At 39.4% G+C, this 13,015-nt stretch overlaps 1 protein-coding gene across 1 annotated transcript; it reads right to left on the reverse strand.

The window, feature by feature from the left end:
* Positions 1-1,456: 1,456 nt before the first annotated feature.
* MRPL33 (mitochondrial ribosomal protein L33) lies at positions 1,457-10,462 on the reverse strand (the record flags this gene model as incomplete). Its single annotated transcript, XM_081265161.1, has 4 exons — positions 1,457-1,758; positions 7,059-7,165; positions 9,462-9,480; positions 10,309-10,462. 4 exons carry the CDS (start codon positions 10,460-10,462, stop codon positions 1,709-1,711), a joined length of 330 nt encoding a protein of 109 aa, XP_081121287.1. The 3' UTR covers positions 1,457-1,708.
* Between the last annotated feature and the right edge of the window lie 2,553 nt (positions 10,463-13,015).

Raw genomic sequence — 13,015 nt, forward strand, 5'->3', positions numbered from 1 at the left:
GTTTTCTACATAAACCAAAAGTTTCCATATTTATTGATATTGTTTATATATCAGCAACTTATTTTTTTTAAATGTAAACACCCTGTGGGCCTCGTTCAGCTTAAGGGCTGAATACACATTTGTTAGGTCAGATGTTAAGGCTTGTTTTTTAAAGCAATTCATGCAGGACACAAATCCTTCACATGGCTTAGTTAGGATCATGTAAGATTTCTCTTGTAACCCAAGACTCTACTGTGTACAGTTTCAATCTAAATATAACTGAGATCTCACCTGTTACTGCTTTGAACCACAGCTTTAACAAAAGATGCCATAAAATAGCTGATTGACTATAATGCCACAAGCCCTTAAGACTCAACAACTGTTCACATCCAATTCCATTTCCAGAGAGCTGTGCCTGCTTTTCCTCTAGAGACAGATTGGGCCATAGGGAGGGAACACCTGCTACTTTGGAACAGCACTGCTTCTCAATGCTGTGGCCAGGGCAGGCACTCATCTTTCTCCCATACAAGTGCTTAAGATAGGACAGGATATGAACCAGCAAAGTTCAAAGAGAAGGAGGGGACAAAAAAAAAATAATAATCCTTTCAGCCAGAATTTTGAGAAATAAAGGAGAAAACTGGAGTGTTTTGAAAATATGAGGGTAACAGTAGCCTATGCAAGAAAATATATGGATCTGGGCCAAGAGGATTACCAAGTTTGAGGCTAGTAGGGCAACCTGGTGAGACCCTGTCCCAAAATAAAATTTTAAGATCTGGAATGGCCAGGTATGGTGGTGCGTAGCTATTTTCCCAGTGACTCAAGAGGCTGAGACAGGAGGATCACAAGTTCATGGCCACTCTTAGCAATTTAGCAAGACTTTGTTTCAAAATAAATAGGACCGGGAATTTAGCTTAGTGGTAAAGTGTCTGTGAGTACAATCCCCAGTCCAAAACCAAAGGGGGAGGTTAGGATTGGGGAACTAGCTCAAGAGGTAGAGCAATTGCCTAGTACACACTGTGCCCTGGGTTCAATCCCCAGTATCACCAAAAAAAAAAAAAAAAAAAAGGAAAGCAAGAAAAGAGATCTAGGGGATCAAGGAGTCTGAAACTGCCTAAAAATCCTAGGTACTACTTTGGTGATCTGGACTTGAGAATACGAACCAATGGCATTTTTCCTAATTTTATATAAGCACAAATCACAAACAGAAGTTCTCTTAGTTTCCTTTGTTGTCCTTCCTGCTCATCCTTGTCACCCAATTCCATTATTATACGGGGAGGAGGGGGTCTTCAAGATCACCTGGAGTGCTGCTCTGTCCATTCTATAAAATACAAGCAGCAATCTAGAAGTTCTTGCATAAGTCTCACCATGGAAAAATATCTTCTATTATATGAAACAATGGTTTTTTCTTAGGAATGTGGTTGCTTTTTAAATTTTTAAATGGGAGGGGAAAACATCACTAAGAGACAATGGCACAGGCTATTTTAATATTTTTTATTAAGGGCTATAAAAATATCCAGAAAGATAAATAAATGTGAAGCAACGATGTCTGTCCTAATATGAAGAACTTTCTTTCACTGCATTGTTTCCCTTCACAATGGCCTTGAAATCACAGGAGGCAGTGATGCCACGCCATTTCCTCTTCTTTTATTACAAGCTGTGGGATTTCTGAATCAGTATCCCCGCCCTCAGTCTTCTCATTTATAAATCAAGTTCATTTTCAATCCATTGTTCAGAGAGAGCGTATTTTTTTCTGTTCCGTGAAGAGGACTTTTTTTTTCACTGTGGGGGGAGAAAAAAGGGTTGTAGAAGAAAACTAAAAAGTGTCATCAACATTTTTAATAAAAATATGTTATTAGGCCATTAAGACCTCTCCTCTCTCACATTTTACTATTCCTCTGTCATGAGTTTGAAGGTGATCTGTAAACTCAGTTCCTCAATTCCAGAGTCAAGAAATGACTAGAGGGAAAGACTACTCGCCAGCAAATTAGTAGCATCCTTAGTATTCCACAAGGTCATACTTTAATCAGTGTGAAATATTCACATTAAAAAAGAAAGTGACAAACATGGAAACAATGTCTTCACCAGCTGAGGTCCACTCCAGGAGCAAGTAAGCAAGAGCAGGCTGGGAGCTGGACTCAGAACCAGAGCAGCAAGAACTGAGCAGGACAAGGAAGAAAAGGCAGCCTAATGGAAAGAGTAAATACCACGGTACTTCTACTTTCCAGAGCTGTTCTAATAAACCCAAATAGGAACATCTTACTTTAGTAATGAAGTATTATAACCAAAATCTCAACATTGTAAATATGACAAGAATATAGTTCCCTGGGGTAGGGGATCCCTATCTTCTCGGATAAAAGTCAGGTAGCTACCTGCGGATGTAGCTCAGTTGTAGAGCACTTGCATAACAGACACAAGGCCCTAGATTTCATACCCAGTCTGTCTGTCCGTCTCTCTCTCTCTCTCTCTCACACACACACACACACACACACACACACACACACACACACACGGGAGACCAACCTTACACGTGACTGAGTTACACTCCCCGGCTGGGTGCTGAGGCGCTCAGTCGCAGAAATGTGGCAGAGCTTTCCCCACCCTTCTTGGGTACAAGGGTCGTTGTCATCGTGCATGGGTGTGCTTGCTACGCTCACCTGTTCCTTTGTAATATTACCCCTTGCCCTGTTTAGGATAGAATCTTCCATGGAAGTGCCTTGTGTGTGTGTGTCCCCTTCTCTTACTGTGTCCTTGGGTATGGCCTACCCAGGTGTCAGTCAACCTGCTGACAGTGGACATCATGAAGACAGACTCAGCCCCCTGAAACCTGACCCCTTGCCTCATTTGAATAGCTTCTCCTCAATAAAAGGGGTCAGCGCATGCTCTCTCTCTTTCTGCAGACCCTTAAGGTCAGAGGAGCCGTCACAGCAACCCCAAAGAAAAAGGTATTTGTGTCTCTTGTATGGTTATTTTGTGCAGGCCGATTAGCCCAGTTTAACTGGAGTGACCCCTGAGCCTTTTAGTTGCGAGAACAGAAACCCGGCGCACGCGCACACGCTACATGCTAGGAAAATAAGGGTTCCAGAGTCCCCTAATGCCCTAGAACCCACAATTAACTTCTAACCACTTCCCCCTACACTCACCCCACTTGATTCCTCTTTGCCAAAATCTTTCCCAAGGAAGATTCAGGAACTCAAGGAATGTGACCTAGTAACTCCCCAATAGTCTCTACCATACAAAATAGTTTTAGCTTTGTATTTTCTTCTTCTTTATCACAATGGACAGAATCTCTGTATATGAGATTCCCAAAGTGTGATTAAGAATTAGCCAAATAGGGCTGGGGCTGTAGCTCAGTGGCAGAGTACTTGCTTATTATTAGCACACATGAGGCACTGAGTTCAATCCTTAGCACTGCATAAAAAATTAAACAAAGACATACTGTCCACCTATAACTATAAAAAAAAAATAGCTAAGTAGCTTGTTTAAAATACATTCTTGTTTCTCACCTCCACCCCTACACTAATTCTGGTTCAGTAGAGCTAGAATTGGACTAGAAAACAACATTTTTAAAAACTCCTTAGACAATTCTAAAAGGCAGCTGAATTTAAAAACCATTAACCAGTTAACAGAACTTCACCTAAGAAATGAATAAGAATACTACATAATACAGACATTGAATATATGGGATATTTTTTACATACTTCATATCATCTAAAATATAAGTAGAACTGCTCCTCCTAAGACTCCACTCCTCTAAGGAGGACCTACAAAGCACTACAAGATGTTAGTAAAGACACAACACACTTTCCAAAATAATGCTGTTTAGAAATATTTTCTGTGTGTTTTTCTTCACGGAGGCAAAAGTTGAGCTAAAAGGAGGGTTGGCATTGTAGCTCAGTGATAAGAGTACTTTAGCATCTGCAAAGTCCTGGATTCAATCCCTAGCACCACCAAAAAAGAAAACAAAGGGAGGCAGGGGACTTATCTCACTGAGAAGCAATCAGGAGATTATTTAAATGACCAAGATAAGGAACAAATAAGATTAATACAACAAGGTTTTATTCAGGAAAATTATTTCATTCACTGTAGTAATTCCTTTAATTCAAAAGAACAAACATTTTATTCCAAGGAACTGTGCTAGACAATGCAAAGTTTACAAAAGTATGAGATGCACTTGTCTATAATCCCAACCCTCCAGGAAGTTAAGGCCAGAGGATTGCACTTTCAAAGACAGCCTGGGCAATACAGTGAATCCCTGTCTTAGGAAAAATATATAAATAAAAAGCCAGGCACAGTGGTGCCCGCCTGTAATTCCAGTGGCTCAGGAGGCTGAAGCAGGAGGATTATAAATTTGAAGCTAGCCTCAGCAATTTAGAGAGGCCCTAAGCAACTTGGTGAGACCCTGTCTCAAAATATAAAATAAAAAGGGCTGGGGACGTGGCTCAGTGGTTAAGAGCCCCTGGGTTCAATTCCCAACATACACACACACACACAAAAAAAGAGTTCCTGATTTAGTACTCATGAGGTACCCATATGAATTTCCAATAAACCCTTTAAGAACCTAAAGATTAAGGTGAAAGTAATAGTGACAGAAGGCCCAACAGAGTAAAACTTAGCCCTTAAAGGAGCAGCATTTGGATGACTAAAGCAGGAAAAGTGATAGGTGGCAGGAATCACAGTGAGGCTTCATGATCTTAGATACTAGGCTGAACACAGGGGAAAGTTCTGATTGTTTAAAAAATTAAAAGTTTAGAAAGATCAAACTGGCTCCCTATAACAGAAAGAACAGGGAATTGGGGTTAGAATCATTGGATTCAAACTTTGACTCTAATCATTTGTAGCTCTGAGTCCCTGGACAAATTTCCCAAAATACTCTATCCTATTTCTTTCCCTGAGAGAGAACTCCAACTCACTTATAGAGTTGTTTCCAGATACACAGAAGGACTCAATATGTGTTAACTGAGCTGAAATGACACAATGCTATCCACAACCGTAAACATAAATTTTCTGTCAAAATATTTGCTGCTTAATTCATAGAAGAATGAATCTGTCAAGTTCTTTCCCTACAGCTAACCTAAATCTATTCTGTTTCAATTAAAGTCTATATCATCTTGTTTAGTCACCCAAGGAATTAAAACTGACAAGTTTTCATTCTCTTTATGATAAACAAAGTTTAATAAGCTTAGGCCTCAGCTTTAATCCTTCCTCCCTGGATATTAGCATCTAGTTTTACATTAGGAAAGTTGAGTCTGAAAGGACAGGAGCAGATACAGCTGGTTCTTGCCAAAGAGTTTACTAGAAAATGCTCAAATAACTGGGAATATTTATTTCCTTACCTGATTTCCTTCATAAAACAAAACATTATCCTCAAACTAACTTAACTCATGTCAGTAAAATATGCTAGGAAAATTGCCAAGCTATTAGGTACCCTGGGCAATGGGACAGGCTCCAAGGCAAACATCTTCATCACAAAAGTCTGCAAAGGATCCAATAAGTGGACAGAAAGGCAGGTAGTCTACTATCCCAGAACATCCTTTTCTTCAGAAAAGACAAAAATTGTGCTATCAAGGCTCAAACCATTCCTTATTAGAAAGTCCTAATTGTATCTAAAATTTATATACGAGTCTTTTCTCCCATTTTTTGAACTTATGATCAAAACTAGTTATGGCTATAATCTTTTTTTTTTTTTTTTTTTGGTGGGGTTCTTTTGTCTTTTTTGGAACTGGGGGTCAAACCCAGGGCTTTGCGAATGCAAGGGAGATGCTTTGCCACTGAGCTACATCCCAGTCCTCTTTTCCCAATCTTAAAACTTAAAATCAATGTGACAAATAAGTTCCCGATACCTACTCCACACTAAGGATGAAAACTCCAATACCTTTTCATATCTATTATTGCAAAAGGTTTTTCAATATTTATTAGTAGTGTGCAAGCTCCTAAAAAATAAACTCTAAAGGAGTTAACATGGTACAATAAAATTACTTCAGTATAAAGTTCACCACTTTTATTGAGTTTTCACCAGCTAATACAAAGAAATCAGGCAGAAAAACACAACACTAATCTAGCTATCAAACTATTCTTCTACTAATTTTTCTACCACATGAGGAATCATCCTGATATTCAGACTCCTAATTCTCAGGTATAAAACTAGAATTCCCTTTTTATTATGTTAATGAATGATCAGCAATATGAGCAGGAAATTGTATTTCTACTAACAAATGGAACTCAAGCAATTTTAAGCTGACAAATGGACTTCTCAGAACTTTTTAAAAGCACTTCCTGACATTAACATAGTCTTTGTCAATATTATTAAGAAGCAATTATGGTTAGACGTAGTGGCACACACCTGTAACCCCAGCAATTTGGGAGGTTGAGGCAGGATCACAAGATCAAGGTCAGCCTCAGGAACTTACCAAGGCCCTAAGCAATCTATGAGAATCCTGTCTCTAAATAAAATTAAAAATTAAGAAAAGGGCTAGCGATGTGGCTCAGCGGATGAGTGCCCATGGGTTCAATATCCAATACCAAAACAAAACAAACAAAAAAAAAATTTTGCTTGCCAGGTTTTGGTTTTTGTTTTGGCATAAACCTTCACATCAAATGCAGAAACAGGATGGGCTTCCACCAACAGCAATTAGGTTTGAGCAGATTATCTGGCTTTGGGAACACAAGTCTGTTTTAGACAAATACACACCACTTAAAATTGCATGATGGTCTTTTAATGGAGGGCACAAAATGGAAAATAATATTTCCTATTCTCAAAACCAAAAAAAAAGACACTACATTTCCTTAACTTACATCTAGACCCTATAACTTGCCACTGTTAGACCATACCTTCCCCTGCTCAAGACACACAAAGACTGTCTAGCAGGATACTGCCTATTCTCTTTACATGGTTGGTTTCTTACCTTCATGTCTTTAGTTAATTATCTCCTCCTGGAGATTTTCCCTGACATTTTCTATTTAAACTTGAATCTAGTGCCAAGAGCACAAGGTCTTAATCTGGCTTTGTGTCCTGGTATATTCCAAGGCAACAGACTTTAAAAGCATCTGAACCTTCGGTGTAGTAATTCTCTGAATCTTACCAAGTGGATCATAATGCAAAAGAGTCAGTTTCTCCCGGAGTCGGCTTCTCTTGGCGTTGAAGGAGAAACCTGTCCCAGCTTGGCTCACCATTTTCACCAGAAGGGTTCTAAGATTAAAAAGTAAGCTGTTACAAGCTGAGGAAATGGACTAAATTCAGTCATAAGTGGACGGCACATTTTGAGAAGCTTGAGGAGTTGTATTAGTTGTGGACATTAGTTGACCCTGAGAAAGTTTGGTTCTAACACAGCCTATGTTTCCCATAGGGCAGTTTCAATGGTTTGAATTGGGGGTTTGATCTAACACAGTGATTTGGTAATGACCTATGAAAATAGTAAGAACAATCAAGCCACATTGGGGAACTAGCCTCAGACATCCACCTCTCATGAGGAACCCATGAGGAGGGGGTATTAATAGAAAAGTACTGATGATCACAGCTACCAAGTGAGGCAATTGTAAAAATGGTTGTCTCATAAGAGCCCTCTCTATTCTAGAGTATGAGTGATAAGAGCACAATTAAGGAAGGAACAAAATAAAGAAACAGAAAGTTTTATATCACTTACATAGCAAACCTTTTGTCCCTTCATACTTTAAGTTACAGTCATCCAAAGGATGAAGTCCATGCAATAAAGACCTTTTAACTCTCCTATACTTTTTCATGTGTCTTGTCTCCCTATGTAGACCATGTCATTTCTCATATATTTTCAAAATAAATTTGAAACACTTTAGACTACGTTCCATATCACTACATTGCTTTCAATGTTCAACACGGTGCTTCCAAAGAGGCATACATTTGTTGATTATAGTTAAGATGGACAATAAATCTCATCAAGTGCTTACTCTGAGAAAAGCACTATGGAAAATATAAAGCTGTATCTGTCTGTGTCCTCCAGGAAATAAAGGTATGCTATGAAAATTGAGTTGGTGTATAGGGTCTAAAGGCTATACATATATGACAAATGTCACAAGATATAAAGAACGCAAGAGGCAGGGAATACCTCAACAAAAACCAAAGGCATGGGACTCTTACAGAACGTAGCAGTGGGAAATTCAGACATAAACGAATTGTAGGAAAAACTTTGTGAATCAATAAAAAGCACTGTAGGAAAAACTTTATGAATCAATAAAAGGGGGCTGGGGCTGTAGCTCAACAGTAGAGCGCTTGCCTAGCATGCATGAGGCACTGAGTTCAATCTTCAGCACCACATAAAAATAAAACAAATAAAATAAAGTCATTCTGTCCACTACATCTACAAAAAAAAATTTTTTTTAATAAAAAGTACTGGGGGGAAAAACACTTAGATACATGTTTTTCATTAACTTTAATTTAAAAAAAAAAACTAATTTTAAGGGTTGCTTTGTGTTTTAAATCAGAGATTGAACCCAGGTGCACTTAACCACTGAGAGACATCCCCAGCTACTTTTATTTATTTATTTGAGGCAGGTTCTTGCTAAGTTGCTTAGGACCTTGCTAAATTTTTGCAAAGCCTGGCTGTGAACTTTCAATCCTAACTGCCTCAGCCTCCGAAATTGCTGACATTTCAGACATGCACTACCATGCTCAGCTAACATCTTACTGTTTTAAAAGGCTGTTTTACAGCCTTTAGAATTTTTATTTTTAAAAGAAAACCTTCAGTTATTGTTTACAAAATTTATCTTAAAATACCAGTCTGTTATTTCTAGTCTCTGTGGTATCATGGAATCTTTACTATTTACTATTTTTAAAGTGCTTATACCATGAATGCTAAAGATTACAAAACTCATAAAACAGGCCCTGTGATTTAACCAGATTACAACTTATTCTGCTAGATTCAGACAAATGGCCCCTGGTCTCCAGTTTGAGGAAATAGAAAACATGGTGATAGTCCAAACAGCACACCAATGGTTTGTTTAGAAACAAGAAAATAAGCTCATAAACCCTGGGCCTAGAAAAGACATGAAAGCTTCTTTAAGCAAAAAGGAATGCTCACAGAAGCTGCTTCACTGGACAGGAGGGAAATAAAGATGGTTCTCAACTTATTGTTTTTCAACTATACCATGATATGAAAGAAGAGCATTCAGTAGAAGCCAAACTTCAAATCTTGATCATTTCTTAAGGTAGTAATAAGCAGCAAGATACAGCACACAGGCAGCACAAGTGTTCTGTAGGTGAGGTGTATTAAATCCATTTTTGGCTATAATATTTTCCACTTACAACAAGTTTGTCCAGAGGTAACAACATCATAAATACAGAAACATCTGCAGTTTTTAAAAGAGCTCATAAGAACAAAAATCCAACAAATAACCCTTAAAACAACTTTTAGAAAAATCAAGATTAAATGTTTAATATATGGATACCTTAGCAGCAACTGAACTGAAAAAAAAAAATAAAGAAGCAAAGCTCAATTTTAAAAACTTTTACTTACTTTGACTTGCTCTTGGCAACTTTTTGTGTATGTGTAGAGAAAAGGTTGGAAAAGAAAATAAAATAAAAACACAAATTTATTATCTTATGCAAAGTTAATACAAACGTCAGTAATAACCAAAAACATTTAATTCATTAAGTATATCATCGTTTTCACCCTAGATATTGAGAACCCGACAGCATTTTATTGAAAGAGTAAAAGCCAATCAGATCAACGCTATTCTGAATATAATGCTTTGTACCATCATTTCAGATGGACTGGAAACGTTTTAAATCTTTCTAAGGTCGCATCTACTTCATTGTTTCCTCCTCTTTTAAAGTTTAAATTATTTGCATGGAACAAGCGTCTTGTTTGACAAGTCAACCTGTGCAACTGCAACAACCGTCGTTTTAGGTGGGTTGGTAAAGTAAGTCTAAACAAGAAGCCGGCCAGGTGCAGGGGAGCACTGACTCGGGAGCCTGCTTCCACTGCCCAGCTGTGTTGTTTCGGGCCATCTACTGCTCCTCTCGGGATTGATTTCCTCACCTTTAGGGCACGAAATATGTGAGCTAGAAATTCTGAGGTCCTTCCCAACCGGGACGTCCTGTGATTCTTCTGACACATCCCTACAGAGACGTGAGGGAAAGCGCCCCACGCTTCCTGACCAGACTCTAAAGTCCCGCAAAAGCTAAGTGAATCCAGACTAGTCCCGCAGACCCCAGCAGTTCACTCGGCCGCGCAGTGAGGCCGCCGCGAACCAGCAACATCCCGGCCGGTTCATTTTCCCCGCCCCTCATCCTCCCGGGGCTCTTTCACGGCCCCCTCGCCCTCGCCGTAGGCCCCCGCCGCCACCTCCAGGCGCACTTACAGGAGACCACCGACAGGAACATGGCGACCGCACCCCTGGGGTCTCCGTGACGCGCAAAGCGCCCAACCAACAACTGCTTCCGGAGCATGGGCCGGTTCCGGAAGAGGACTTCCAGGAGCTGCCTGAAGCACGCCCCCACCTGGAACCCGTACATTTTTTAGCTGATTGTTTTTTAACCGTTCTTTTTCTTTCTTCTTCTTCTTCTATTTTTTTTTTTTTAAATACAAGAGCACAAATCCATCTTTATTTATTTTCCATTAGTTTACATTCTTGAGTGGTACAGCATCACACACCATTTCAGTTGCTTCGGAATTTGGCCCGAACCATGCCACTATTTCTATGAGCACGAGTTACTTTTCCCCAGATTATTCTGGTTTTGTTTGGTCTGTCACCAGGAGTCACTGTGTTGTTGTTTTTTTGTTTGTTTGTTTGTTTGTTTTTTGCTTTGAACACATAAGCACATCTTTTGCCCAAGTAGAACTCGGTTTTATCTCTGGCATAAACACCTTCAATTTTTAGAAGAGCTGTGTGTTCCCTTTGGTTCCGGAGACCCGGCTTATAGCCATCAAAAATGGCTTTGCACCACAACTTTCCAGACGTATCTGCCTTTTAGAAGTCCTTTTCCCAGCAGGCCTCCACAGGCTCCAAGATGTGGGAAAAAAAGCTGTTCTTTTTTTTTTTTTAATTTCAGATGGAGACAACATCTTTAATTTACTTATTTCTATGCGGTGCTGAGGATCGAACCCAGTGCCTCAAGCACATGCAAGGCAAGCGCTCTACCGCTGAGCCACAACCCCAGCCCGGGCTGATTATTCTTTGCGTGTTGTAGTAGAAGTTGGAACCACCGTCTGGAAATGGCCATTGTTAGCATTCAGGGTTCGCGCCCAGACTCCTACCCCTGAGTCAGAATTAGGCGCTTTCCTTGTTTCATTAAATAATGGGAACCACCTGCTTTAGAGCCTCGGTAGCTACATGGACTATAAGCAGACCATCAGCCCCCGCGTATTTCACTAAAATGTTTTCCCCTTTTAGAAAGCCTCCTCCTACTCAACTCTATCTCCATCCATCTTGTTGAGACCTATTCTCAGTCCCTTTGGAGTCAGGAACCGCACCTGAGTACCTTCTATTCCTGAATTACTTGTCGGGTCTCCAGGAGAGCAGGCCCCTGTGCATCCTTGACTGCCATATCCAAACACCCAGCACAGTGCGTGGCAATAGGGCTGAATAGCTGTGATCGGGTGCACTCTCATAACTTGCCTAATACCACAAAACTAGTAAGTGGTAGAGTCAGAATTTAAACCCAGATCTTAGACCTGCTACAAACACCGGTGCCTTTCCTGCTAGTCATGGAGACCTACCACTTTGTCATCATTAATTCTTCATGTCTCTGCAAGGACTGGGTTCCTCCAACATCAGGGACCTCATCAGTAACTTCATTTCCCAACTAATAATCAGGACTTGGGGCTTTATTCTAATCTGTTTTAATTTATTAATTAAGTTTTACAGACCTATAAAAATAAGATTTAATTTCATGGATTATCTTGACTGAAAGCAATGAAATTATTTAAAAGAAAATTCAGCTTAGAATAAGGGGACTTCATAGGAGATGCTATCCAATACAATTCTTTCTCTCTTTGCAGCTTTCTCTGGAAAAATACCTTGGTATATAAGAATATTCTCTTCCACAACAAATTTTAATCTCATGGCTTTAGGCATTCATTTATGATCCTTTCTTCATTCTGTAATTTCATTTGGGGGTGCACAATGGCGACTTTTTAATTTCTATCATTCCTTCTTCTTTATTAGTTGGCTTGTTTCTGTAGAGAAAAACTTTCCACCATTACCTGAGGCTGAATGATCCTCCTAAAAAGGCAAAGTAAGTTATTTTTTCTCTTTATCAATAATTAGAGTATGAACAGTTGTTTTCAATGGTGACAAAAATGTTCTTCCCCTTTAACTTTTTTTAGTATCATCTTAATAGATTTTTACTCATTGTTTTATAATCATCCAAAGTGTTATTCTTTTTGATGCTCAGATTTCCCCAAATTTGATCATTAGGAGCCTCTTACAGCTAATCCTATGTTCTTTTGACATGTTCCCTTTCTTCCCCTAAACCAAACCTGGAATCAGCTATTTCCCCAAGGTGCGCTATTTTCTTTTCCTTTTCTCCTCCCTCTGCCTCCCTCCTCCTCCTTCTCAAAGATACATTCTAATACACAGCCATTGGACTAAATTAGTGGATTTTGGGGGGTGGGAGGTATACTTGGGATTGAACCTGGAGGTGCTTTACCACAAGCTACATCCCCAACCCCTTTTTAATTTGAGACAGGGTCTCGATAATGCTTAAGGTTTTGCTAAGTTCCTGAGGCTGGCATCAAACTTAACAATCCTCCTGCCTCAGCCTCCTGAGTTGCTGGAATTACAGGTGTGTGCCACTGTGCCCATCTAGATTAGTTGATTTTAAACTTTATTTAAAATCGTGGAGGGGCTGGGGTTGTGTCTCAGTGGTAAGTGCTTGCCTAGGATGCATGAGGCACTGGGTTCAATCCTCAGCACCACATAAAAATAATAAAGTTCATCAACAACCAAAAAAATATTTTAAAAAATAATAATAATAAAATAAAATCATGGAATCTTTATTAAAATTAAATCTAACTCAAAAGTTTACAGTATAAAATGAAGCTGCAGCCAGCTGTGGTTGTGCATG

Source organism: Spermophilus citellus, assembly GCF_964194105.1.
Source record: "Spermophilus citellus genome assembly, chromosome: 13".
In the NCBI taxonomy this organism is placed as follows: Eukaryota; Metazoa; Chordata; class Mammalia; order Rodentia; family Sciuridae; genus Spermophilus; species Spermophilus citellus.